Here is a 14,658-nt window from a genome sequence, read left to right as displayed (position 1 = left end):
TTTTTCATTTTTGTAATTAAACACAAATACAAAAATGGGCCTTGGCGTTAGAGTCACTTTTGTCTTATATAATGAATTAGGTAGGCTTTCTATTTTTTTCTGGGATCTGTTAACAGTTTATATAAAATAGAATAATCTATTCCTTTATTGTTGTAAAGAATTCACCATTAAATCCATCAAGTGAAACTATCTCCTCTTTTGGGATAGGTTACTCAGTTTTTTCCCTTGTTTAATATTATCTTCAGATTTCCTTTTTTTTTTTTAACATCTTTATTGGAGTATAGTTAACTTTACAATGTTGTGTTAGTTTCTGCTGTATAACAAAGTGAATCAGCTATATGTATACATATATCCCCATGTCTCCTCCCTCTTGTGTCTCCCTCCCACCCTCCCTATCCCACCCCTCTAGGTGATCACAAAGCACGGAGCTGATCTCCCTGTGCTATGCAGCTGCGTCCCACTAGCTAGCTATTTTACATTTGGTAGTGTATATATGTCCATGCCACTCTCTCACTTTGTCCCAGCTTCCCCTTCCCCTTCCCACATGCTCAAGTCCATTATCTACGTCTGTGTCTTTATTCCTGTCCTGCCCCTAGGTTTGTCAGAACCATTTTTGTTTTTTTAGATTCCATATTATGTGTTAGCATACAGTATTTGTTTTTCTGACTTACTTCACTCTGTATGACAGGCTCTAGGTCCATCCATCTCACCACAAAATAGCTCAATTTCTTTTTTTTTTTTTTTTTTTTTTTTTTGCGGTACACGGGCCTCTTACTGTTGTGGCCTCTCCCGCTGCGGAGCACAGGCTCCAGACGCGCAGGCTCAGCAGCCGTGGCTCCTGGGCCTATCCGCTCCGTGGTATGTGGGATCTTCCTGGACCGGGGCACGCACCTGTGTCTCCTGCATCGGCAGGCGGACTCTCAACCACTGCGCCACCAGGGAAGCCCCTTTTTCATTTCTAATTCTGTTGATTTGAGTCTTCTCCCTTTTTTTCTTGATGAGTCTGGTTAATGGTTTATCAATTGTGTTTATCTTCCCAAAGAACCAGCTTTTAGTTTTATTGATCTTTGCTACTGCTTCCTTCATTTCTTTTTCATTGATTTCTGATCTGAGCTTTATGATTTCTTTCCTTCTGCTAACTTTGGGTTTTTTTTTGTTGTTCTTCTTAGGTGTAAGGTTAGGTTGTTCATTTGAGATTTTTCTTTTTTCTTGAGGTAGGATTGTATTGCTATAAACTTCCCTCTTAGAACTGCTTTTGCTGCATCCCATAGGTTTTGGGTCATCGAGTTTTCACTGTCATTTGTTTCTAGGTAATTTTTTTTTGAAGTAAAGAAAAGGGTGGAATTTAATCTTTATTTACAGGACACTGCAAGATATGAAATCCCACATAGAAATAAGAAACCCATTGAGAGGAGAAGCTTCATACAGTATGTACAGTTTGGAACTGTTCAAGCATAGTTTCTTTGTAAAAAGTGCTACAATAACAAACCACACGTAAAAAGAGTTCTTAGTAGAGAAACAGTAAGAGAAACTTCTACCAAACATAGTACACAACAAACAACTTTATGCCTCAGAGGTACAATCTAAAAGCTGAAGGTCCCAGCAGTGCCATCCTGAACTTGGAATGTATACCCTTCAGAGGTAGTTTCTGGCACAATTTTGATCTTCCTCTTCTTCCACAGAGAAATACTTCTCAATCAAATTTAATGAAGCTTTGTACACAGACTCATTTTCATGGTTTTGTAGAGCTTCAATTTTGTCCAAACCTCCACATTCTTCAATCATTATATTAAGTTTCTCAGTTTCACCTAGTTTCTCAGCAGCCTGAAAGATATTTGAAATGGCATCCAGGATAACCAGAATAATTCTGTTGCCTTTTGCAGTTAGGAGGTTCATCAGTGGTTCTATTATGCCACAATGAACAAGGTATACCATCTGCTCAACTGTTCCGCCACTTGTATAGTTGGTCACAGCCCATACAGCTTCCTTTTGTGTCTTAAAGTCTGCCTTAGAAAGAATGCCAACAAGGAATGGGACTAATCCATGATTTACAACTCGTTATATCTTGTCCTGGCAGCCAGCCGTGATGTTTGATATTGTCCACATAGCTTCCTTCTGAATATTAGTTTTGGAGTTTGTTAGCAGGCTGGGAAAGATGGCAAGTGCTCCTGCATCCATTACAACCTGAGTCTGTTCATCTGTCCCAGTGACAATATTCCCTATGGCTCTTAGCGTGGGAATCACAACTGGCAATTCAGTAGCTCCTAAAAGCTTCACAAGTGGGGGTACAACCCCAGTTTTCACAACCATTTCAATCCATTCATTTGGACCATTGGTAAAGTAGGAAATAGCCCAGCAGGTATCAGCTAAAACTTCTGGATCATCGTGATGCAGGAGATGAACTAAAGTAGGAAGAATCTGCTCAACAGCATCTAAGGGGGTGTGCAGGATTCTTGTTGTGACAAAGATTTGAAAGTGTCCAGGTAAGATTATGTAAGTAACCACATGCTAAAAATGACGTATCAGGAACCGCTGAAAGTGCCAACAGTGGGTCAACTGCACCGTACTTGATAACCAAGTCTCAGAAAACTGAGCCATCACCTGCAATGTTTCCTAGAGCCCATACAGCTTGTTCACTGAAGTAAGCATGGGGAGATGCCAACAGAGAAATGAATGCTGGGATAGCACCTCCATCTACCACAGCCTTGGTCTGTTCTGATGTCCTGGAAGCAGTGTTAGTGAGGCCCAAGCAGATTCAAACTGAATGGGACTGCAATCAGTTCTGCCCAAGGAGGACACAATTTTGGAATCAAACCAGCCCAGATTATGCTGTCTGTGGGGGGCTGTTTTTCCCTAGAAAGCAGTTTCCTAGCAGCTTGAGTAGCTTGGAGCTGGCTTTCCAAATTGTTGCTATTTATGCCTTTGACAATGTCATCAACAGACCAATTTACAGTGCCCTGTTGTGGTTTTCCTGCAGTGGAGAAGCAGCATCATCTGGAAAAGAGCTGACGTTTCTCCTTTTCAGCATCGGGTCATACTTCTTAGCTTTCTGGAACTCCACATTAACCTCTATTCAGTGCTGCCTCATTTCTGTACTGTCTTTCCCCTTGTTCTTGAATCTGTTAAGGCGGGCAGCTGGTGAATTAGAATTCTCATTGGTGGACATGGTTATGAGACAAAGGGAGAAAGCTACACGGCTGGCTCAAGCTTCCACAGGAAGTGGTGCGGGGCACACAGGTTGCGGATCAGCTGCCCTCAAAATGTCCACCATGGTCAGCCTGAGGACGGTGTTTCTAGGTAGTTTTTGATTTCTTCAGTGATCTCTTGGTTATTTAGTAGCGTATTGTTTAGCCTCCATGTATTTGTATTTTTTACAGTTTTTTTTTCCTGTAATTGATATCTAGTCTCATAGCGTTGTGGTTGGAAAAGATACTTGACAATTTCAATTTTCTTAAATTTACCAAGGCTTGATTTGTGACCCAAGATATGATCTATCCTGGAGAATGTTCCATGAGCACTTGAGAAGAAAGTGTATTCTGTTGTTTTTGGAGGGAATGTCCTATAAATATCAATTGAGTCCATCTTGTCTAATGTGTCATTTAAAGTTTGTGTTTCCTTATTTATTTTCATTTTGGATGATCTGATCTGTCCATTGGTGAAAGTGGGGTGTTAAATCCCCTACTATTATTGTGTTACTGTCAATTTCCCCTTTTATGGCTTTTAGCATTTGCCTTATGTATTGAGGTGCTCCTATGTTGGGTGCATAAATATGTACAATTGTATCTTCTTCTTGGATTGATCCCTTGATCATTATGTAGTGTCCTTCTTTGTCTCTTGTAATAGTTTTTATTTTAAAGTCTATTTTATCTGATATGAGAACTGCTACTCCAGATTTCTTTTGATTTCCATTTGCATGGAATATCTTTTTCCATCCCAGACTTTCAGTCTGTATGCATCCCTAGGTCTGAAGTGGGTCTCTTGTAGACAGCATATATATGGGTCTTGTTTTTGTATCCATTCAGCCAGTCTACGTCTTTTGGTTGGAGCATTTAATCCATTTACATTTAACATCATTATCGATATGTATGTTCCTATTACCATTTTCTTAATTGTTTTGGGTTTGTTTTTGTAGGTCTTTTCCTTCTCTTGTGTTTCCTGCCTAGAGAAGTTCCTTTAGCATTTGTTGTAAATCTGGTTTGGTGGTGCTGAATTCTCTTAACTTTTGCTTGTCTGTAAAGGTTTTAATTTCTCCGTCGAATCTGAATGAGATCCCTACTGGATAGAGTAATCTTGGTTGTAGGTTTTTCCCTTTCATCACTTTAAATATGTCCTGTTGCTCCCTTCTGGCTTGCAGAGTTTCTGATGAAAGATCAGTTGTTAACCTTATGGGGATTCCCTTGTTTGTTATTTGTTGCTTTTCCCTTGCTGCTTTTAATATTTTTTCTTTGTATTTAAGTTTTGATAGTTTGAGTAATATGTGTCTTGGCATGTTTCTCCTTGGATTTATCCTGTATGGGACTCTGCACTTCCCGGACTTGACTATTTCCTTTCCCATGTTAGGGAAGTTTTCAAGGGAAGTTTTCAACTATAATCTCTTCAAATATTTTCTCAGACCCTTTCTTTTTCTCTTCTTCTTCTGGGACCCTGATAATTTGAATGTTGGTGCGTTTAATGTTGTCCCAGAGGTCTCTGAGACTGTCCTCAATTCTTTTCATTCTTTTTTCTTTATTCTGCTCTGCGGTAGTTATTTCCACTATTTTATCTTCCAGGTCCCTTATCCGTTCTATAGCCTCAGTTATTCAGCTACTGATTCCTTCTAGAGAATTTTTAATTTCACTTATTGTATTGTTCATCATTGTTTGTTTGCTCTTTAGTTCTCCTAGGTCCTTGTTAAACGTTTCTTGTATTTTCTCTGTTTCCAAGATTTTGGATCATCTTTACTATCATTACTCTGAATTCTTTTTCAGGTAGACTTCCTATTTCCTCTTCATTTGTTTCGTCTGGTGGACTTTTACTTTGCTGCTTTGTCTGCTGCATATTTCTCTGTCTTCTCATTTTGCTTAACTTACTGTGTTTGGGGTCTCCTTTTCACAGGCTGCAGGTTCGTTGTTCCTGTTGTTTTTGGTGTCTGCCCCCAGTGGGTGAGGTTGGGTCAGTGGCTTGTGTAGGCTTCCTGATGGAGGGGACTGGTGCCTGTGTTCTGGTGGGTGGGGCTGAATCTTGTCTTTCTGGTGGATGGGGCTGCATGTGGCAGTGTGTTTTGCGGTGTCTGTGAACTTAGAATGATTTTAGGCAGCCTCTCTGCTAATGGGTGGGGCTGTGTTCCTGTCTTGCTAGTTGTTTGGCATGAAGCATCCAGCACTGGAGCTTGCTGGCTGTTAAGTGGAGCTGGGTCTTAGTGTTGAGACGAAGATCTCTGGGAGAGCTCTCACCAATTGATATTACATGGGGCTGAGAGGTCTTTGGTGGTACAATGTCCTGAACTCAGCTCTCCCACCTTGGAGGCTCAGGCCTGACACCAGGCCAGAGCACCAAGACCCTGTCAGCCACACGGGATGTAAATTAACTGAGTGTGTACTACATCTTCTACCAAAACTGCCATTTCATGAAGAGGCCTCCTAGAATCACCTAGAGAAAACCACCTATGTTTTCTTAAAGGAGTTTTTTTTTTTTTTCTTATAGGAGTTTTATGGTTTCAGGTCTATGTTCAAGTTTTTAATCTGTAAGCAAAAACATCATACTCTGCAATTCTGCTGCAAAGCTTATAGACTTCCCTGTACTTCTTCCACTACTTGAAGTGGCAGTAGACATTGGGCTGGCTGCAGTATTATTCATCTGTGGCTTAAATGGACAGGTCACTTGCTGGCTTTATTCCAGATAGCTCATCTCTGCTCTAAGAATACTTGTAGACCTGGCTGCACGTCCCGCACGGAGAATGTGCGGGTAGAGATGGTGCGGTTTTGGCGGCGGTGGCCCGGGACATGCTTGGAAAGGGGCGGGTGGGGGGCTGAGAGTGTCTAAAGGGAAAGGGTGGCTGGGCACAGACGGTGGGGGCAAGATGGCACAAGCCTGACTCTCTCTAGATGTTCTACTCTTATTGAATCAGTTTTCAAACTTTAATAGAAAACTACAAGTTTTATTAATGTTTTCATATTTATTAGCATATATTTTGAATTGCATACACTTTTAAGAAATAACTTTGTATCTATTCTTGTTTTTACTTGTGTTTTTTTCCCTCTTTTTCTATTAGATTTAGTGGAGTTATATTTTATCAGTTCTTTTCACTGTACTTGTTTGCAGACATATTGATATCATTTGTGCTTTTATCTTTATTACTTCCTCTATTTTCCTCTTAGAATTTTATCCTCTGCCTATATATCTTATATTTTATGCTGATTTTTCCATTCTTTTCTGATAATAAAAATATTAAAATTATGCACTTTCCCATAAAGTACTACTGTGGCTGTATAATATATCCCAATATAAAGTACTTCACAACAACAACAACAAAAAAATGCAAAAAAACCAAGAAAACAGATTTTTCTTTCATTTCCCTCACCATTTTAACATGTTTAGTAATATTTCTATTACTGAACAACATCAATAAAAATGACTTATCAAAATGTGATTTTCTATTATGATATAACCGGACATATGAAGCTCATTGATGTATCACTGTAAGGTTGTTGCCGACTCATTATGTTATATACAGTGAATATACACATAGTGTACTTTCTGAGTACAGTTCTAGCATTACTTCTCCTTACTAGCTGCTTGTTTTTAATTTATGACCATGGCATCATGGAACCAATTGTTTTCTGTCTTCTCATTGGTTTCTGGAAGCGTACACTTCTTGTATATATACAGGATCACAGATGCGCTTTTTATTTATTATCCTAATTCCTGGTGTCACCATTTTCTTTCCTACTCTCATTTCCTTTTGTCCCATTTTATTCATACACTTTTTTTTTTTGGCCACACCATGCAGCTTGTGGGATCTCTGTTCCCCGATCAGGGATTGAACCCGGGCCACGGCAGTGAAAGCACCAAATCCTAACCACTGGACCACCAGGGAACTCCCCATCCACTTATTTTAAATTTTATTTTATCTTGTTGCATTTTATACGTTTAAGTAAGCTAGTTTATATTCCTTCTGGAATAAGATGGGTATAAAATAAATACAATTTACAAAATTAAGCAAGTGACATTCTGGACTTTTCTGGAGTATAAAGTAGCTGATTTATGTAAGTAGGCTTAAAAAAACACTCTGCTATTAAAGATGGGCAAAATCATGGTCCCAGTGCCAAGAAAAATCAATTCAATATGAAAGGCAACTCAAAGCAGTCAGAAAATTCTTTGCCATATCTGTGTTTCCTTTGGAAGGTGATGGAGGTGGCCTTCTCCACTGCTGAGATTCCCCACCATGCCGCCATACACCCCTGCCTCCTGGCTCAGAACAAGGCTGACCTGCCTACATTCCCAGAATGGAGTTACCTTTAAAAATTCTTTGAAGTCTGCGTGTTCATCTGTCTTCTGCTGTAAAAGAGCTGCTCCATTCAGCTGACAGCTGCAGAACCGGATGTAAGCCTGCATGTGGGACAGCTCAGCTGCCAGGATGTCCCCAATCATCTGCACGGGCATCTTCTCACCCCCAGTCTTCTTCCGTACTCGCAAGGCCCTGCAACCAACACACACTCTCACTTCCCATTTCTAACTGAATGTGCTTTGCAAATGAAGGATGAATACCTTGCGAGACTAACGGTAATGACAACCAGTGAGTTACCTAAAAAGCTCTGGCACCGTGAGGGAAAAGTCAGGAGGAGGAGGCAGCAAGGGCTTAAAGCCCTGCCCGCCCAGCCAACCTGGGTGAGCTGCTAGAAAGAAGAAGAAAATGAAGTGTGTGCACTTGGGTGTTCCTAGGTCTTTGGAATTGTTTTGGATTCAGCTTAGTATCTTAGCAAAGTTCCTTTTGAAAATTTTTTAACTTGTTTTCAGTTGAACCAAGAAGAAAGAAATTTCCACCCTCTGTAAGGGAAAAAAGGGAGCAGGAGCCCACAGAGGCCACGTGTGGAGGCGGCATCGTTCCCAGAAAGCTGCTGAGCCCCAAGGAGGGCAGAGAGGCAGCAAGCGCTGGGACTGCTCATGCCTGCCCACAGGAGCCTGTCCTCACAGGCGTAAGGGACAGAAAATCACCACAGGCCACGGAATTTCACACTGGACTTAGGAGAGTGCCAGACCAGCCAGTTATGTCTAGGCCATGAGCTGCAGCTTCTCTCCTGACTCTATCTGATGCAGAGTCAAGTATATTTTGGAGCCATATGTTGATATATTGTTTGTTTAATGATTTAATTTTTCCTTTGCTTAATCAAATATTTTGTTATATTTCTTTACTTCAATAATTATGCATTTCAGAGTTAGAGAGCATTTCATAAAATGATGATAAAATTAAAAGCCTGAGGGAGGGACTTCCCTGGTGGTGACGTGGTTAAGAATCCACCTGCCAATGCAGGGACATGGGTTTGAGCCCTGGCCCGGGAAGATCCCACATGCCACGGAGCAACTAAGCCCACGCGCCACAACTACTGAGCCTGTGCTCTAGAGCCCGCGAGCCAGAACTATTAAGCCCGTGCACCGCAACTACTGAAGCCCGCGCGCCTAGAGCCCAGGCTCTGCAGCAGGAGAAGCCACTGCAATGAGAAGCCCGTGCACCGCAATGAAGAGCAGCCCCTGCTCACCGCAACTAGAGAAAGCCCGTGCGCAGCAACCAAGACCCAACGCAGCCAAAAATAAAATAAATAAATTTATATTTTTTAAAAAAAGCCCGAGGGAATAGAAAACAGTGAAAGTTCTTTGCTAAGCAGCCCTGGCTGCAGAGAGTTAGGTATGAGTCTCAGCCCTGGGGCTGGGGGCGTCTGCTGCAACGACAGGTGATGCCCACGACTCACTTCAGCAGCTTCGTGTTCGACATGATGAGCTCCTTCCAGTTAACAAAGATCAAGGCCGTTTCTCCTTCAGTGAGAAAACCTGGTTCTGCCATTCGTTTCTGAAAAACCTAAATTCAGAACACAAGGGAAAGAAGTCAGCTGAAGTGCAGTACACAGGCTGTGTGGTCTAAATAACACATTATCTTCGGGCTTCCCTGGTGGTGCAGTGGTTGAGAGTCCGCCTGCCGATGCAGGGGACACGGGTTCGTGCCCCGGTTCGGGAGGATCCCACATGCCGCGGAGCGGCTGGGCCCGTGAGCCATGGCCGCTGAGCCTGTGCGTCCGGAGCCTGTGCTCCGCAACGGGAGAGGCCACAGCAGTGAGAGGCCCGCGTACCGCAAAAAACAAAACAAAACATTATCTTCATACACTAAACTAGGAAGATCATGGCACTTTTAAATAAACATATTGGGACTGTTAAATTTTAAATTGCAAAATTTCCCTACTTTTTGCTATTTCGTCTCCTATCAGGGCTGATTTTAAGGACTGAATCCAGCAGTCTCATCAAGAAGAGGAGATTCTCATACCTACCTCCTCAGGGTGTTACACAGGTGAAATAAACCATGGGCATAAAGCACCCACACACTGGAAGAGCCTGCAGAACTGAGGGAGCATGACCGTTGTCAGGCTGAGCACCTCAGGGGTCTGGAAGCAGTTTGTGAGAAGTGCACCAGAAGAAAGAGTGATGCCTTATCCTATCCTCAAGACTGGCCACCAAGCACATGTGGATTTCAGGGGTTAAATGATAACACTTTGGTAATCCGTAGCACTTAAGGTTTCACAAAGTTCTGATATTCACATACATGCATATGCTTGTGTGTGCGTACATGCACACGTGTGTGTGTGGGTTTCTCAATTAACTTCATAGATGATGTAGGTCATGCTGAGTCAGGTATTATTATTCCCAATTGACCCACGAAGAAATAAAAGCTGAGAGAGTAATTTGCTCAAGGTCACAAAGCTAGAACGTGGAGGAGCCAGAACTAAAACAACTTTTTGATTCTAAGTTCAAGTTTCCACTAAACAACTAGGGAATGACTTTAAAAGCCTTAAGGAAATGGTGAAGTCATCTGAGACAACTCTTCTCACGTGAAATCTCTGCAAAATACACATGACATTACCCTCCATTGAAACTGTTCTAAATTAATGTTTACTTACTGCACTGAATTGAACCTGGATTCAGAGAACTCAGATAAAAGTGCTATGAACTGACGTCTCTAAACCTCTACGGTTCCAGAATCAGACTGAAGATGTCTGGACACCCCTGTGAGAGAGAGCCCTGGAAACAAGGTCGACCTGCTCTGAGGCTGCTCCTGGAGGACAGCGAAAGCGTCTGATGTCGGTTCTTTCACTCGCTGATTAATTTAGGTTACTGTTTATTCGTTCTATCTGCCTGCTTTGTGCCAGCCTCAGTGAGGTAAGCAGAGCATGAGATGGCTGGGTCCTCTGGGGCCCTCCACGGCAACGGTAATGAGAAGCCCTTGCCTGTGGGCAGTGCTTTTTCCCCTAACCCCCTGACCCCAACATGATGCCTCACCCCTCAGAGTGTCTTGTGAGGTGCGCTGAGTGAGAATAACCAAGCCCATGTGGTTAAGAGGCTGGCCTGAGATGGGGAAAGCACCTGGCCCCCGTTCACCTTCTGTGCTAGTCAGAGCGGTTCTCCACACCCATTTACAACCACTTAGGACTGGAATCTGACCGGCAGCAGGGCTGACACTTGTAGGGGTTAATCAAAAAGATGGGCTTTTCTTACAGGCCATCCATCCTGGTGAGAGAAGTGCAGACAGACATAAACACACCTAGCCACACATAAATCCAGTCCTGTTGGGAAGGCCTGTAAAGGGCCAGGCTACGTTTGGGGTGTAGGACGAAGGACACACAGTCTCTGCCCTCAGGAGCTCACAGCCTGGGGGAAGATAGACGTTATCAACCGAGAAGTGCAGGACAGTGAACGTCTGAGAGGAGCAAGTGTGCCATGTCTGAGATCCCAGCCCGAATTCAGGGGAGAGAATGAATCGGGGAAAGGCCTTGCTCGGGCAGATGCAGGACTCAGCTTCTGCACCCTGTGTTCTCAAGGTCACGACCACGTAAACAGTGCACCTGTTGGGCCTGAGTGGGGACACCTGTTCTCTTTAAGTTTTTTTTTTTTAACTGGTCTCATCTGAGGGCCTTGACAAATTTTTGTGGGAACTGAAAGCCATGGAAACAAAAGCATAATAAAAGTATAAAATCTTACTTTGCTCAAACGCGAACCATTTAAAAGTGCCACTCTAACGGCCGTTGTCTGCTTCAGGGTCGCTGGCACCATTAATAGTCACAACACAGTAAATATATGAGATTTGGGAGCTATTTTACAGTACACTGTTTGGTTTTCCAAACTGACATAAAGGTTAGGTGAACACCCCCACTGCCTCACAATTCCTCTGGAAATCATTAAACTTTATGAAAGCGTCAGGTGCCAGCAGAGCGGTGCAGACATCGTCAGAGAAAAGTCTGAGGCAGATACGTTTGCTGGAGAGACTTCCCACCTACTCCGTGCCCTGGTCTTTCCTGACGGGGCCTCTGCCACATCCGACTGAGGCACTGAGTGCCTTTTCTCTCTCTCTTCATTCTGAATTACCTAATCTGGAGAAAGAGCCGACTTGAGATCTTCAGGGCCTCTCCAAGGGTCAGAGGAAGCATTCTGAGGGTGTGAGCACTCCCGTCACTGCCTGAGAATTCACTCGTCAAAGGTGATACCTCGCTACGAGGCCCCACCCCCTGAGCAACCGGCGGCGCCCGCGGCGCCCTCACCTCCACGACGAGCTGAAGGTCATCCACGTACCGCTCCTCAGTCTCCATCAGCTCATGGATGTAGCCCTGCCTTTTCCTCTCCACTGGCTGCATGGTGTCCAGGGTTTGGAGATCTGCACACCCTGTGGAAAAGCAGGCTAGAGTTTCAAAATATTATTTTATCTTCTTCGGAGAAAACAGACATGAACCGTCAGATACACGGGGTTTGCAAGTGTTGCCGGGAAAGAACCACGTGGCCTGCCAAAGGGCCCTGGGACTTGGGTGAACAGCGCACACCTGCGGAAGCGGGATTAACCACCGGCCACTCCAGAGTGCCAGAGCCGCAAATTAGCAACACCTGTAACTGGTTGCAACGCCTGCAATGCTCGGTATGGTCCCAATTTCTTTTCCAAATAAGTAATGACAGAATGAAGGATTTTCAGAAATGGCCTCAAAGAAACCAGAACTGTGCGGAGGGAGCCCTGTGAAGAATCTATTCTATTCTCACCATCCTGAGACATTTTCAAAGCACTGTAACGATTAAGTGACTCAAATGCTGGAGACCAGTGTTTTCCAAACTGCAGGTCATGAGCTATTGGTGGGCCATTCTATCGATTTTTTAAAACAAAAACAAAACAAAATAAATAACTACCACGTGCACAGGATCTGTCAGTATTGTACTGTGAACATTTTTAGTTAGGTATGTATTTGAGGATGTAAAATGTATTCCTTACTGTGAGCCACTGTTTAAAAAATGTTTGAGAAACACTTCTCTAGATTTCTCAAAGTTAAGTGCTCAGTTAGGAAACCTGAAGTCTCCAGGGCCCAGCAGTTCCCAGCAAGAGCACTGTCTTAACCCACTGGAACAAAGAACTGGTGGTTTGGGGTACACTGCAGCCACGGGGGCTTTGAGGGCAGCCCCCAGCCATCTCGCATGGCATCAGAGTGAGAAGTACCATAGTCACTTCGGATCAATGTACAGGCACATGGGAGCTGAGCTCACTGTCACACTGGGAAGTGACGTTAACCCAGAGTCATTCAATAAGAAGCTGAGGGCCTGCTGAAGGCCCAGTGGGAGGGGAAACGCCTCAGAAAGCCCTTCCTCAGGCAAAAGGAAAAAGCAGGTAGGTGCCCAGCAAGGGACAACAGGAGGCGGTAGCAGTGCACGTCCAAAGCGGGAGAGATGGGGAGGCAACACGAAGGTCTGGGGAGCAGAGGACACAGGAGCAGGGCCGGCCCTGCGGGGCCTCCGCAGCCCGCAGCGTTCGGACCGAGGCAGACACCCTGCACGGGGACAAAGGCGCAGAGCCACAGAGGCGGAAAACGCCAGGATCAGACTGGCCTTTTAAGTGGGGGCTTCTCTTCGTGACTGTTTTTGATTTTTTATGTATTTTGTATAGATTTGGGCTTTCAGAGAGTCCTCACGAAGACAGACAACTGTTCTATTTTCTGCACATGCTGCCGACAGCTTTAAAAAAAATTACTCCCACAGTCAAACAAAAATTGAATAAGGCAAAAGTCACGTTTGGTGCTACCAAGATGAAATCGCAGTGCCACTCATGTTCAGACTTATCCAGCTTTTCTGGGGACTGTGTTCCGTCCTGTTCTGCCAAGGAGACCTGCAGGAATGAGCGAGAGCTAGGGATGAGCAAGGCTAACACAGGCCCCTGCCTGACCCGGCTGTGTGCAGCCAGGCGGCTGGATGCCGAGGCCAACGCCTGATGCGGAATGTTGCTGACCACGTGGCCATCCAGCTGACGCTGGTGGGGCAATCGCAGCAGTCTCTAAGGTTGCCCTAGCTCTTTGCTAGTGGTTTACAAATCTCGGTCCTTCACATTCGGCCACATCCACATAGTATCTCTACTATTATTTATGTAATTTTTTTTTCATGTTTGAGCTAAATGTCTATGAAATCATGGGTTTGATGTGATGGTTATGTTTCTTCTAATAGTAACTACCATAAACATATAACTATTAAAATAATTCGAGTCCTCCTGGGCACTATTTTGTGGGCCATTGTGTTGTGCACCACCGGGATATCACACTTTGGGAATCGATGATTGATGTTAAAACCCACAAGTATTGGCCTATCTATTCAGTATCTTGGGATAATAGGAAAAGTCTCAGGTAGTTTATCGTTTCTAAGGCTGGGACGTACACGACATTAGCTTCATCAGGATGAATGTGGGACAATCCTTGTACTCCAACCCTAGCTGACACCTCTGCATTTCATTACAATGGTTCTTAAATTTTTATTCTCCAAGTTTCCAACCTGACCCCTATCCCCACTTTCAGATGCTCTCACCTCTGACATCAGGGGAAAAAAAATAAAGGCATGATGCCCCTTCTACTTCCAGCCCCATCTTCCTGCTCACTCATCCCTGTACTTCCTTCCCGTGTCAGGGGGTGAGGGGATCTTACTTCTTCTAAAGCCAGCATCCCTAACCCGCCCCCTCCTGCAGGACACTTCCCTGCCCTTCACACTTCCATCTTCAGTCTTCACTGGTCCCTCTAGTCCATGAACATGGTTATGTGTCCCTCCTACCACAATATGTAAAACAAACAAGCACCCTTCCTGCAACCCTGCTCCCTCCACAAACACCTGTCTCTAGTCTCACTGCCAAATGTCTGACAGTAGAGGGGTCTGACACTCATTCCCCCCGCCCACAGCTCTCTCTGTCACTTCTCCAACTTAAGATACTCTGGTTTCTCTCCCACCACTCCACTGACACTGCTCTTGTGAAGGTAATGATGACCTTGAGCATCGCCAAATGCAGAGACCCCCTTGGGAGCTGGCGTCCTCCTGCACCTGCCCAGAGCCCTGACACCTGTGATGAGCTGCTGCTTCCAACACTCGAGTCTCTCCCTCAGCCTCTGTCACTCTCTTCTTCCTGGTGTTTCC

At 44.2% G+C, this 14,658-nt stretch overlaps 1 protein-coding gene and 1 pseudogene across 10 annotated transcripts in view; both read right to left on the bottom strand.

Moving 5' to 3' along the window:
* ITSN2 (intersectin 2) overlaps positions 1 to 14,658 on the bottom strand; it is a 161,299-nt gene that overhangs the window by 10,681 nt on the left and 135,960 nt on the right. For all 10 annotated transcript variants that reach the window (XM_019943133.3, XM_019943132.3, XM_019943139.3 and 7 more), the window contains 3 exons: positions 11,778 to 11,899; positions 8,946 to 9,052; positions 7,495 to 7,678 (listed from right to left, as the gene is read on the bottom strand). In XM_019943133.3, the coding sequence (XP_019798692.1) occupies positions 7,495 to 7,678; positions 8,946 to 9,052; positions 11,778 to 11,899 (413 nt within the window). The remainder of the gene's footprint in view (positions 1 to 7,494; positions 7,679 to 8,945; positions 9,053 to 11,777; positions 11,900 to 14,658) is intronic.
* LOC141276371 (importin subunit alpha-1 pseudogene) lies at positions 1,315 to 7,488 on the bottom strand (annotated as a pseudogene).

Source organism: Tursiops truncatus, chromosome 14, assembly GCF_011762595.2.
Source record: "Tursiops truncatus isolate mTurTru1 chromosome 14, mTurTru1.mat.Y, whole genome shotgun sequence".
NCBI lineage: Eukaryota > Metazoa > Chordata > Mammalia > Artiodactyla > Delphinidae > Tursiops > Tursiops truncatus.
Note: the sequence above shows the minus strand (reverse complement) of the source record. Positions and strands in the feature narration are given on the sequence as shown.